Source organism: Oncorhynchus masou, chromosome 22 (assembly GCF_036934945.1).
Source record: "Oncorhynchus masou masou isolate Uvic2021 chromosome 22, UVic_Omas_1.1, whole genome shotgun sequence".
In the NCBI taxonomy this organism is placed as follows: domain Eukaryota; kingdom Metazoa; phylum Chordata; class Actinopteri; order Salmoniformes; family Salmonidae; genus Oncorhynchus; species Oncorhynchus masou.
Window position 1 is genome coordinate 41,137,997 of NC_088233.1, and position 12,712 is coordinate 41,150,708.

The window sequence follows — 12,712 nt, forward strand, 5'->3', positions numbered from 1 at the left end:
CAAAAAGTGAGAGAAAAAAATGTTTCATTCCACGAGACAAGGCATTTGGCAAATGGGTTTCGGAACGAAACAGTCCAAAACGGAGAGAATCCAGCAGAATTCGGCCCAAATTAAGCCCAACATTCTTTAATGACTCATGATATTTTTATAGCTCCACTAAGCATAGGCCTACTCACTGGATGCAAAACCATGTGACAATCATAACAATTCCCTTGCTCTTCATTCAACCGAGAGTCAAAAGAGATCCCCAACGTCTATGCCCCTCGCACACACTGTCATCTCGCGGTAGCAGCTTCCCCATGCGAAATTGGGGAGCTGACTCAAATGTTATGCATTCATGGACCATACTTTTACAGCATACACTGACATTATAGACAATTCTGTGCTTCCAACTTTGTGGAAACAGTCCTGCACAGAACCCTGACCTCAACCCCATCGAACACTTTTGGGATGAATTGGAACACTGACTGCAAGCCAGGCCTAATCACCCAACATCATTGCCTGACCTCACTAATGCTCTTCTGGCTGAATGGAAGCAAGTTCCTGCAGTAATGTTCCAACATCTAGTAGAAAGCCTTCAGATGTTTTTTTATTTTACTTGGCAAGTCAGTTATGAACAAACTTACAATGACAGCCTACACCAGACAATTGTGCACCACAATCACAGCCAGTTGTGAAACAGCCTGGCTTTGAACCAGAGTGTCTGTAGTTACCCATCTAGCACTGAGACACAGTGCCGTAGAACACTGCACCACTCAGGAGCCCACCTTCAACAGGTGCCTGCCTTGTCCTGGTTCTAGGAAGGATCCTTTCTGTGTCACTAAGTGTTGATCTCTGTTCCTTTAGCATAGATAGCGTGTGACAGGTTGACAGTATACAGGTTGACAGTATATGGATTATGTATGATGATGTTTGTGTTGACAGTATATGGATTATGTATGATGTTTGTGTTGACAGTGTATGGATTATGTATGATGATGTTTGTGTTGACAGTATATGGATTATGTATGATGTTTGTGTTGACAGTATATGGATTATGTATGATGTTTGTGTTGACAGTGTATGGATTATGTATGATGATGTTTGTGTTGACAGTATATGGATTATGTATGATGATGTTTGTGTTGACAGTATATTGATTATGTATGATGATGTTTGTGTTGACAGTATATTGATTATGTATGATGATGTTTGTGTTGACAGTATATTGATTATGTATGATGATGTTTGTGTTGACAGTATATGGATTATGTTATGATGATGTTTGTGTTGACAGTATATGGATTATGTATGATGATGTTTGTGTTGACAGTATATGGATTATGTATGATGATGTTTGTGTTGACAGTATATGGATTATGTATGATGTTTGTGTGTTGACAGTATATGGATTATGTATGATGATGTTTTGTGTTGACAGTGTATGGATTATGTATGATGATGTTTGTGTTGACAGTATATGGATTATGTATGATGATGTTTGTGTTGACAGTATATTGATTATGTATGATGATGTTTGTGTTGACAGTATATTGATTATGTATGATGTTTGTGTTGACAGTATATTGATTATGTATGATGACGTTTGTGTTGACAGTATATGGATTATGCATGATGATGTTTGTGTTGACTATATGAATTATGTGTGATGTTTGTGTTGACAGGTTGTCCATGAGGCGATGCCACTTAGCACTGGACCAGAACAAGCACTTTGAAGAGAATGGTGATCTTGGCTTTTGTTTCTCAATCCCATTTCCAAAATGTGTTAGTCAACTATTTCTTCTTCTCTTCTCTCTCCTGATCCAGTTTCCTGTCTGGTCTGGTCCACCCCTGGTTGTGCGTCCTCTCTTCCCAGTGTTTTTCCCCCAAAGCTGTGAACCTTCAGGCCCTTCTATGAAGTGTAAATCTAAGCTCTGTTAAAAGTATACTTAAGAAAAACTTTTATTGATCATAGTGATTCATGAGTATCATTAAGACAGGTTAATATGCCCCCCATCAACATAAGACAACTATAAAGAAATTAAATAAGTGTTGGAGGAAATTATAGTTGAAATGATTAATAATGTATACATTTCAATTAGAACCATTTATTCTAAATCATATTATGTATGGGCTCTTGGTTAAGCTGTTACTGAAATTGTAAGCAAAACAAATTAATTGTCTGTACCTCTCGGGAAGTTTAAGGGAGAGAGATGACGTATCTTTTCTGACAGATAAGAATGGTCCTTGATGTACCATTTGTGGAGGAGAAGATATCTTTTAGACGGATTGGAATGTCTGGTTTATGAGGGGAGTAGAAAACATCTCCGGACCTGAAAACACTGGGCTATTGTGAGAATCGGAGAGAGTGTGGGAAACTGATGATGTAATTTTCAGTTTATAACCTGTGGAAATATGTGTATGGGGTTAGTACTCTCTTGAAATAAACACTGTTACCTTTGGCTCTTAAGACTGGTCTCAATCTACTTCATGTATAATTAATGAACTTACAAATCATTAATGAATTAGAAATGAATGCAAATTTGGTTTTGGCTACAAAACATACGGGAATATAGAAATTCCACTATCAATAAGTCAATCAAATCAATGATGAGAGAAGAGTCAGAATAACAGCTAGCTGACACAGACATGGTGGCGTAGCAGGAAGATCAGAGTACTGTGAATGAAGTAGTTTGTAACGGCTTTCCTCCTGGGAAGGAGAGGCGGACCAAAATGCAGCGTGGTTATAGTTCATTTTTTTAATATAGGAAAACTCAACGTGAACATAATACAAGACAATAAACGTGGCAAAACCGAAACAGCCCTAACTGGTGCAACAAACACAAAGACAGGAAACAACCACCCACAAAACAAACCCCAAAACAGGCTACCTAAATATGGTTCCCAATCAGACACAATGACTAACACCTGCCTCTGATTGAGAACCATATCAGGCCCAAACACAGAAACAGACAAACTAGACATCCAACATAGAATGCCCACTCAGATCACACCCTGATCAAACAAAACATAGAAACATACAAAGCAAACTATGGTCAGGGTGTGACACAGTTGTGAGTTCAAATCCGAAGTGAAGACATGCTGAAAACTAATTAAAGTGTAAATGAACACACCCAATATAATCATGTATGTCAATTTCAAAGACTTCATGTTAAAAAGCCCTGTGTGTGTATCCCCTAACCTTGCTAACAGACAAAGAGCTGTGGCTGTATCAGTGGTTCATCAATCAGGGCCTTGATTGGCTCAGCAACAGTACCTTAATATGTTCTTTCAATGTTCCTATGAAACGTGTTTAGAACATTCACATATTATGTTCTGGGAACATGGCAACCATTCTCTGTGTATGTTTGGTGGGATGTTGATGGAATGTTCTCCTAACCCACAGAAAACTGGACCCATAAACTCAGCAAAAAAAGAAACATCCCTTTTTCAGGAGCCTGTCTTTCAAAGACAATTCGGAAAAATCCAAATAACTTCACAGGTCTTCATTGTAAAGAGTTTAAACACTGTTTCCCATGCTGGGTCAATGAACCATAAACAATTAATGAACATGCACCTGTGGAACGGTCGTTAAGACACTAACAGCTTTCAGATGGTAGGCAATTAAGGTCACAGTTATGAAAACTTAGGACACTAAAGGGGCCTTTCTACTGTCTCTGAAAAACACAAAAAAGAAAGATGCCCAAGGTCCCTGCTCATCTGTGTGAACGTGCCTTAGGCATGCTGCAAGGAGGCATGAGGACCTCAGATGTGGCCAGGGCAATAAATTGCTTGTACTGTGAGACACCTAAGACAGCACTACAGGAAGACAGGGCGGACAGCTGATCATCCCCGTAGTGGCAGACCACGTGTAACAACACCTGCACAGGATCGGTATATCCAAACATCACACCTGCGGGACAGGTATAGGATGGCAACAACAACTGCCCAAGTTACACCCGGAACACACAATCCCCTTATCAGTGCTCAGACTGTCTGAAATAGGCTGAGAGAGGCTGGACTGAGGTCTTGTAGGCCTGTTGTGAGGCCTGTCACCGGCAACAACATCACCTATGGGCACAAACCCACTGTCGCTGGACCAGACAGGACTGGCAAAAAGTGCTCTTCACTGACAAGCTGCGGTTTTGTCTCATCAGGGGTGGTGGTCGGATTTGCGTCTATCGTCGAAGGAATGAGCGTTACACCGAGGCCTGTACTCTGGAGGGGGGTTGATTTGGAGGTGGAGGGTCCGTCATGGTCTGGGCTGGTGTATCACAGCATCATCAGACTGAGCTTGTTGTCATTGCAGGCAATCTCAAACTGTGCGTTATAGGGAAGACATTCTCTTCCTTCATGTGGTACCCTTCCTGCAGGCTCATCCTGACATGTCCCTCCAGCATGACAATGCCACCAGCCATACTGCTCCTTCTGTCAACTGACATTAACTTCCGAGGACATTATGCGCCCTTAACAAGTGTGATTATTATTTGACCCTGCTGGTCTTCTATGAACATTTGAACATCTTGAAGAATGATCTGGCCTTAATGGCAACTCTTAAAATCTCAGCACAGCCAGAAGAGGACTGGCCTACCCTTAGAGCCTGGTTCCCCTCTAGGTTTCTTCCTAGGTTCCTGCCTTTCTAGGGAGTTTTTCCGAGCCGCCATGCTTCTACATCTGCATTGCTTGCTGTTTGGGGTTTTAGACTGGGTTTCTGTATATGCACTTTGTGACAACTGGTGTTGTAAAAAGGATAAATACATTTGATTGACTGAATGTGTTAACGTGAAAGTGTATTCAGGTAATACTTGTTTGTTGTACATAATACATCTTACACTTGGACATCTTACACTATAAGCACATGTAAGCACAACGCACAAAAAAAAACATTCTGCACTCACCTTAGCCATAAGGGTCCAGCTATTCGGCTATTTTAAATCAAACGTATGTATCAATCATAGACAGTGGAATAACCAACACTACTTCAGTCGAAATACGGTCGGTAAATATTTTATTATAATATCCTTTTCACTGACTTAACAAGACAAACATACATGACACATAAATACGGCATTCACTAAATAGAAAAGAATACTCTTTAGAAATCATTTACATTTAGCTCTTCCTATGTACAGTTTTTCGAGTGCATTCTGTTGCAGTGTGCTTTCAGACAGAGCTGAGCTACTGTGAAGGAGCAGCAGAGGGCAACAGAGGGTCATGTCAGTGAGAGAGTCCAGCTCCAACTCCACGCTCCTCTGCCCTCCTGCATCAAGTCAGTAACATCAGAAAACGTCATATACTTAGGCCTTATACCAATTATTTCCAAGAATACTGATATTATGCCGAGTTCTGGCTTGTGTGAGTGAGGATGTCGTTCTAAACAACACAGATTCATCAGAGCTCAGGTTTTTCCATTCCGATACATCGTCAAGGATCAACACTTGTGGTACTTCCACCTGCGCGTGGCAACTGCGATGCTGTGGTCCTTCTTGTGCCATGGGAAGAGGCGGGTGAGGGCCAGGGTGCCTTCTGGCTGCACCGCCCCAGTCAGCAGGTAGAGCTGGGCGCGGCCGGGCCGGACTAGGGCGTTGGCACACCGTAGGTTAATGAGCAGCCACTGCTGGAGGAGGTGCTGGGTGTCGTAGGGAAGCAGGGGGCCCTGGCGGATAAACTCTACCCGGCCCTCCACCTCAAACTCTGGCTCCCCCGAGGGCCGGCGCCGGCGAGACAGCTTGGCTGTTACAGCTGGGGGAAGAGAGAGGGGAGAGAGGGTCAGTACGCTAGCTTGGACAGAATTACACACATATGTATGGTACAAACGCACACAAATGTACACACAAAAGAACATTAATACATTTCCGTAACACACTAATCAATAGAAACATGCACAGGCATAAAGTACATTATTGCACACGCTTACCAAAGTCATCCTGGCACAGAGCGTCCAGAACTGTCTTCAGTGTAGGGTGCTCCTCCACGGAAGGACAGGCTTGGCATGCAGGCTGAGGCAATGCTTTGGCGAGGTGGCTGTTGCTGTGTTTGGGGTGGGGGGTCAGACACATGTCCTCCTGGGCAGGGAAACGGTCACAGTCCAGCGCCTCTGGCCAGACGTGGCCCTGACAGGCCAGTACTGGGGCACAGCTGTCCCTGACGGCCACGCACAGGCTACGGCACGGCTGGATAAACCTGGAGATGGGAGAGACACAGGGTTACGTTTAAGAACGCAGTGGGCACTCTCTGGAAATTGAAGGAATGTTACACTGTAGACACACACTGGTGTGAATAGTTTGAGGGTGAAAATTGAGTAGTGGATAGATTCCTCTGAAGGAGTTAGCAAGAGAAAGTGGGAAGGAACTTGGCAGACCGACTCAAACACAGGAGAAAGAACAGCCAGATTGACTGAGAGGGATGAGAGAGGTATAGTATGGAGATAGAAACACAGACAGACAGACAGACAGACAGACAGACAAACAAAGAGGACATGAATAGGTAAAAGGCTAACAGAAGCTATAGACGTACGTGTCGAGGCAGATGGGGGCGATGAGGGAGCAGAGGAAGGCTTGGGCATGGGGATGGCAGCCAGTCTGCAGCAGGGGTCTCCAGTCCTCCGAGCGGGGAACCACTTCGCCCTCCAGGCTGCTGTGGCCCAGGAAGTTTGGCAGCCTCATCTCCGAGTAGCCCACGTCCTGGCACACACTCATCTGGTGGGGGATGGGCACACAGCGGGTCGACTGGCCCATGTCAAAGCCCCAGGCTGGGGTCAGGAGAACCAAGAGAGCCAGGGTTACGGTGAGGAGATCCATAGAGAAGAGAAACAAAGTCCTGACTGAGAATCCAAACGAGAAGGTGGATGCTGCGGTTGTTTGTTTCTGTAGGAGAGGTAATGTCTCTCTGTACCAGTGGTCTCCTCTATATATGCAGTCAGCCCAGCCCAATCAGACTGTTATCAACTACCCATCAAAGAGACAGAGACGGCTTGTGAGAGGAGACAATGGCTTGTTTTGTGATGAATGCAGACAGAGAGGGGGGTAATAGATGAATGGAAGGGGGGGGGGAGCATTATGAGAGCAATCACAACCAAAGCATTGCAATGCAAACTATTATATTTGTTTCTACCCAGTACATTTCACCATTGAAAATCCATGACTTTTACACTAGACACTTGACATAGCTACCGTACTGTTTAGTTCACACAGGCTGCTTTGCTGGACATTATGTATTCATGCATATTGCACTTTTTTTTATCTTATGAGCTTATTGTTTTGACAGGTAAACACAGTAGTGTAATGACAGATTCTCTTCTAAAAAACGATTTTGTGAAGACTGTTTATAGTTCATATTCTACACAGGAGTAAAAGTGTATTTGCTTTTAGAGGGTTGTGTAGACAGACAGGAAGTCTCCTTAATATTGAGCCTCTTTCATGTCTCCTCCTTTACTAAAGGGTTTCCTGAGAAGGTTCCCGAGCAGACAGATCACACTACCATTAGCAGGACAGTGTTTCCAGCTCTCTCACCTGGCTTTCATGTGATACTAGATTACTGTCTACTTCAAATGCTAAACAACAGCAAGCTACAGCTGGCTACCTACTGTACATAACTTATCATACTTGACTGCAGCATAGACAGACACAAACAGTCACATGAAGCTATGAGTCTCTATGCTGCTGCTGCAAAAAAAAACATAAAATCCCATTGGTCACACCATGTCATTTTAAAGTGATAATTTCATCCATTTAAAGGCACAACAAAGTTCAAATGGGAATACAATGTCATATATTTTGTATTTATACAAGAACTTCATGTATTATCACTGTGCTTCATTTAACAGCACAACCGAATGACCTGGATGGCAGTTGAGATTACATTAAAAGTACATTGTGCAAGTGGTCAATGCTGTTCATGATTCTGCGCCAGATGATTATTGCCAATTGTCAAGATCTCCACAGACCTGCGACCTTTGCATGTTATCTTGAACCTTCGTGCTTTCTATGATTACGTATGAAGACATTTATACAGTGCCTTCAGAAAGTATTCATAACCCTTGACTTATTCCACATTTTGATGTGTTACAGCCTGAATTCAAAATGGATTACATTTTTTATATATATATCACCCATCTACACACATTATCTCATAATGTCAAAGTGAAAACATGTTTTTAGAATGTTTAGCAAATTTATTGAAAATGAAATACAGACGTATCAAATTTACACAAGTATTCACACCCCTGAGTCGATACATGTATGAATCACTTTTGGTAGCAATTACAGCTGTGAGTCTTTCTGGGTAAATCTCTAAGAGCTTTGCACACCTGGATTGTACAATATTTGCCCATTATTACTTAAAAATCATACAATGTGATTTTCTGGATTTTTGATTTAGATTCCGTCTCTCACAGTTGAAGTGTACCTATGATAAAAAATGACAGACCTCTACATGCTTTGTAAGTAGGAAAACCTGCAAAATCGGCAGTGTATCAAATACTTGTTCTCCCCACTGTATATAGCCATGTTATTTTTTTGTCTTTATTCTTTTCTTTTTTAATCGTTATTTACGGTCACTATTTCTACATATGTTTTAAATATTATCTTTAACTCTGCATTGTTGAAAAAGGACCCGTAAGTAAACTGTTAGTCTACACCTGTTGTTCCCAAAGTGAGAAATAAAATTAGATTTCGATTTTTGGTTGAGGTGGAGCCTTGAACATTTTGGTTGTTGAGGGCATGAGGATTATTGGATAAAATGAATCAGGAGGGCTTGCCCAGGGCAACAACAAAAAGGTATACTTTTGGCTGTACCCCCAGGACCAGGACCGGATTTGGGAAATACTGCCCTCGGCCTAGTCTATTTGTAGGTGGAACCCTGGGTTGAATTGAAACAATAGCTATTGATGGCTTGATTCCATATAAGCCTAAATAGTATCACTGATAATATATGATTTATGAGATCTCTCACGATAGCACAATGGTATAGTCAGAGGCAAATATCAAAGCTGGGCTTGGTTAAAACCCTGGATGGGAGAACAAATGAATAGCTGTAGATAGAACCACTTGCCAGTTGAATGTGCTGCCCAGCCTGTAGTTTTTCCCCCCTCATAATGGATATAACATTGAAGATCTCTCTTGGTTTCAAAGGTACAAATCCAGCATATTTTATACACGGTTTGTCTATGTAGAACATTGGTTACACTAACCAGGTTTCCATCCAACCATTTCATGCAGATGTATTAGCTCACATTTAAAAAAGTAATAACTGGGCTGATGGGGACAGGATTTGCCCGTTCAATTTTATACATGCGACAGACAATATGTTCGTGCGACATGGTGGGATCTTGTTGTTCCGGTAAAATTCATTATGCGAGAAATTGCGGTGGAAACGCAATTTTGATATAATAACCATCATATCGAAGTGAACTTGGGAGTCAAGCGATGAAATGTGTGGTCCTCCAGCTACGACTCGCGAAACATGCAGTTTATTAGGCTACAGATGAAATAAATAATGATCAACTTGACAGAGTGGTGAAAATGCACGTGATGAGGTTGATGCTCCTTTCAACTAAATGTCGAGGGTCTTATTCTGGTGACATGAGGACCGATATGACTGCCGTTCGACAAAATACAAATAACACAGCTCTTATCCATAATTTCATACAATAGGTAGCCTACCGCACTATATCTGCCAGCTGTTGGCTCCAGCGCCGCCAAGAGCAGAGTGGGCGCATATCAACCGTTTTTTTATGACAAAACCATGGAGTAGAAAATGCGATGGAAAGCCATTTAACTTGTATTTTTCATTCGGTACATAGGAAATTAACCGCAAACGTTATATGTGCAGGACGTCATCACGCACAAACTTTTATTCGCAAACATCAGTTTTGATGTAAATCTCTGGTGGGAATATGCGCAGTGCTGTAAAGTACTAAAAAGTACTTAAAGTACTAATTATGTCGTTTTTTGGGGTATCTATACTTTACTATTTATATTTTTGACTACTTTTACTTTTACTTCACTACATTCCTAAAGAAAAGTATGTACTTTTTACTCCATACATTTCCCTGACACCCAAAAGTACTAGTAACAATTTCAATGCTTAGCAATACAGGAAAAAAGTCCAAATAACAAATACTTCCTTTGTAAATTATGTGTTGTTGAGTGCGCCCCTGGCTGTCAAAACAAGTAATACAAAATGACCTTTTGCTGTCTGGTTTGCTCAATGTAAGGAATTTGAATTTTACGTTTACTTTGTACTTCTACTCAATTATGACAATTGAGTACTTTTTACACCACTGTACTTAAGTACATTTAAAATCTAGTAGTATTTTACTGGGTCACTTTCACCTTTACTTGAGTCATTTAATATTAAGCTATCTTTATTTTTACTCAAGTGTGACAACTGAGTCCTTTTTCCACCTCTGAATATGGGCATATTATTTTATACAGATTTTAGAATATTCACATGGAAATCTCTCACAAATTGGATGGAAACCTAGCTACTGATGACAATCCTGAAATATGATATGTCAGATTCATTGTATTTTCCACATAGATTCCACATCACAATATGCTGACAAATTATGATGAAACCATGATGATTCAACCAGCTTGTGCCAGTGGGATTTGTCTTGGCAATTATTTACATGTTTAAATCATAGAGCCAACTTCACCTCTTAAATCTTGTGCAAAAAAGTAATTAGGCAAATTAATACTTTTTATGCTTTCATATTACACATTAGGATACAAAAAAATATTCCAGAAATTCCTGGGAAAAGAGACAAGATGGATTATATTGATCGTAACAGAAAAACTATTTCAATGCAGCTTTGGAGGAACACAGTCATTTTATCGTCAGACAGCCACAGGATGCTCCTACCCTCTCAGACAACTAGAAGAGATCTCACACTGCGATGCAGACTGGTGGTCCAGGCTCCGCTTCTAATGACGGTCTGGCTCTCTCACTCCCTACGTCTCTCAGGACTTTAGCTTCTAATGACGGTCTGGCTCTCTCAATCCTTCCGTCTCTCAGGACTTTAGCTTCTAATGACGGTCTGGCTCTCTCAATCCTTCCGTCTCTCAGGACTTTAGCTTCTAATGACGGTCTGGCTCTCTCAATCCTTCCGTCTCTCAGGACTTTAGCTTCTAATGACGGTCTGGCTCTCTCACTCCCTACGTCTCTCAGGACTTTAGCTTCTAATGAAGGTCTGGCTCTCTCACTCCCTCCGTCTCTCAGGACTTTAGCTTCTAATGACGGTCTGGCTCTCTCAATCCTTCCGTCCTCTTTAGCTTCTAATGACGGTCTGGCTCTCTCACTCCCTACGTCTCTCAGGACTTTAGCTTCTAATGAAGGTCTGGCTCTCTCACTCCCTCCGTCTCTCAGGACTTTAGCTTCTAATGACGGTCTGGCTCTCTCACTCCTTCCGTCTCTCAGGACTTTAGCTTCTAATGACGGTCTGGCTCTCTCACTCCCTACGTCTCTCAGGACTTTAGCTTCTAATGACGGTCTGGCTCTCTCAATCCTTCCGTCTCTCAGGACTTTAGCTTCTAATGATGGTCTGGCTCTCTCACTCCCTCCGTCTCTCAGGACTTTAGCTTCTAATGACGGTCTGGCTCTCTCACTCCCTCCGTCTCTCAGGACTTTAGCTTCTAATGACGGTCTGGCTCTCTCACTTTAGCTTCTAATGACGGTCTGGCTCTCTCACTCCCTCCGTCTCTCAGGACTTTAGCTTCTAATCCTGGCTCTCTCAGTCTCTCAGGACTTTAGCTTCTAATGACGGTCTGGCTCTAAGGACTTTAGCTTCTAATGACGGTCTGGCTCTCTCAATCCTTCCGTCTCTCAGGACTTTAGCTTCTAATGACGGTCTGGCTCTCTCAATCCTTCCGTCTCTCAGGACTTTAGCTTCTAACGGCAGCAGAAAATGAAAGTACATTTGATAAGTAACTCAATGCAATTGTTGTGTGGATTATGCCTGTCTCCACAACTATGTGTATCTTCGACGGGTTTGTGCCCAGAAGGCTTAAAGTCAGTAATAGGGCTGAATCTTGTTGTCCCACACACAAGGAATAGTGGCTGAGGCAGAAGACGTGCCAGGCGAGCCAATCTAAGCCCTGGGGCCCATATTCATAAAGCGTCTCTGAGTAGGAGTGCTGATCTAGGATCAGGTCCCCCTGTCCATGTCATCTTATTCTTTATGATATTAAAGGCAAAAATGATCCTAGAGCAGTACTCTTACTCTGAGATGATTCATGAATACAGGCCCAGTCGGTTTGGCCCCTTACTTTCCCACAGCCTTCAGTCTCCAGTCAGAGCTCCACCGGCCCTAGCTATGCAGCCCCCTTCTAAAGGATTACTGCTTGCCCAGCCCCAGTCTGATCTGAGCCGGGGGCCTGGGTTCAGACGAGGAGCTCTACTGGGGCAATTTAGAGCCACAGACCAATTTGTCAGAACAATGGGGCCACACATTTAACAAGCTCCCTCTGCCATTATCCCGGCAGGGAGCTGTTTTTCTTTCTAACGGCCCCCCTGCCAATCTGTAGACGCTGTGTTTGTGTTGATAATGTGTGGCCTGCCCTAAGCTGCCTGCCAATAATGGAGACTATTGTTTTGTTGGGTATCTGTTCATCAAACATCTAGCGGGGATGCACAGGAACAGCACACTCACATATCCAGTATGTTCACTGTAAAACCACAGTTGGACTAGCTAGCATTCAAGTCTTTGTGTTTATGGTCATCTTACTATAGG

General features: G+C 42.5%; 1 protein-coding gene across 1 annotated transcript; it reads right to left on the bottom strand.

The window, feature by feature from the left end:
- Positions 1–5,065: 5,065 nt before the first annotated feature.
- Positions 5,066–6,976, bottom strand: LOC135508734 (secreted frizzled-related protein 5-like). Its single transcript, XM_064928964.1, has 3 exons — positions 6,496–6,976; positions 5,897–6,162; positions 5,066–5,721 (listed from the first exon to the last, which is right to left on the bottom strand). Exons 1-3 carry the CDS (start codon positions 6,777–6,779, stop codon positions 5,411–5,413), a joined length of 861 nt encoding a protein of 286 aa, XP_064785036.1. The 5' UTR covers positions 6,780–6,976; the 3' UTR covers positions 5,066–5,410.
- Between the last annotated feature and the right edge of the window lie 5,736 nt (positions 6,977–12,712).

What these genes read in the sequence shown, in the direction of transcription:
- LOC135508734 (XM_064928964.1), bottom strand. Translation starts at nt 6,779, where the DNA reads ATGGATCTCCTCACCGTAACCCTGGCTCTCTTGGTTCTCCTGACCCCA. An exon ending in GCCCCCATCTGCCTCGACAC is followed by an intron (nt 6,163 to 6,495) that starts GTACGTCTATAG and finishes TCCCATCTCCAG; the next exon opens with GTTTATCCAGCCGTGCCGTA. An exon ending in TCTGTGCCAGGATGACTTTG is followed by an intron (nt 5,722 to 5,896) that starts GTAAGCGTGTGC and finishes CTCTTCCCCCAG; the next exon opens with CTGTAACAGCCAAGCTGTCT.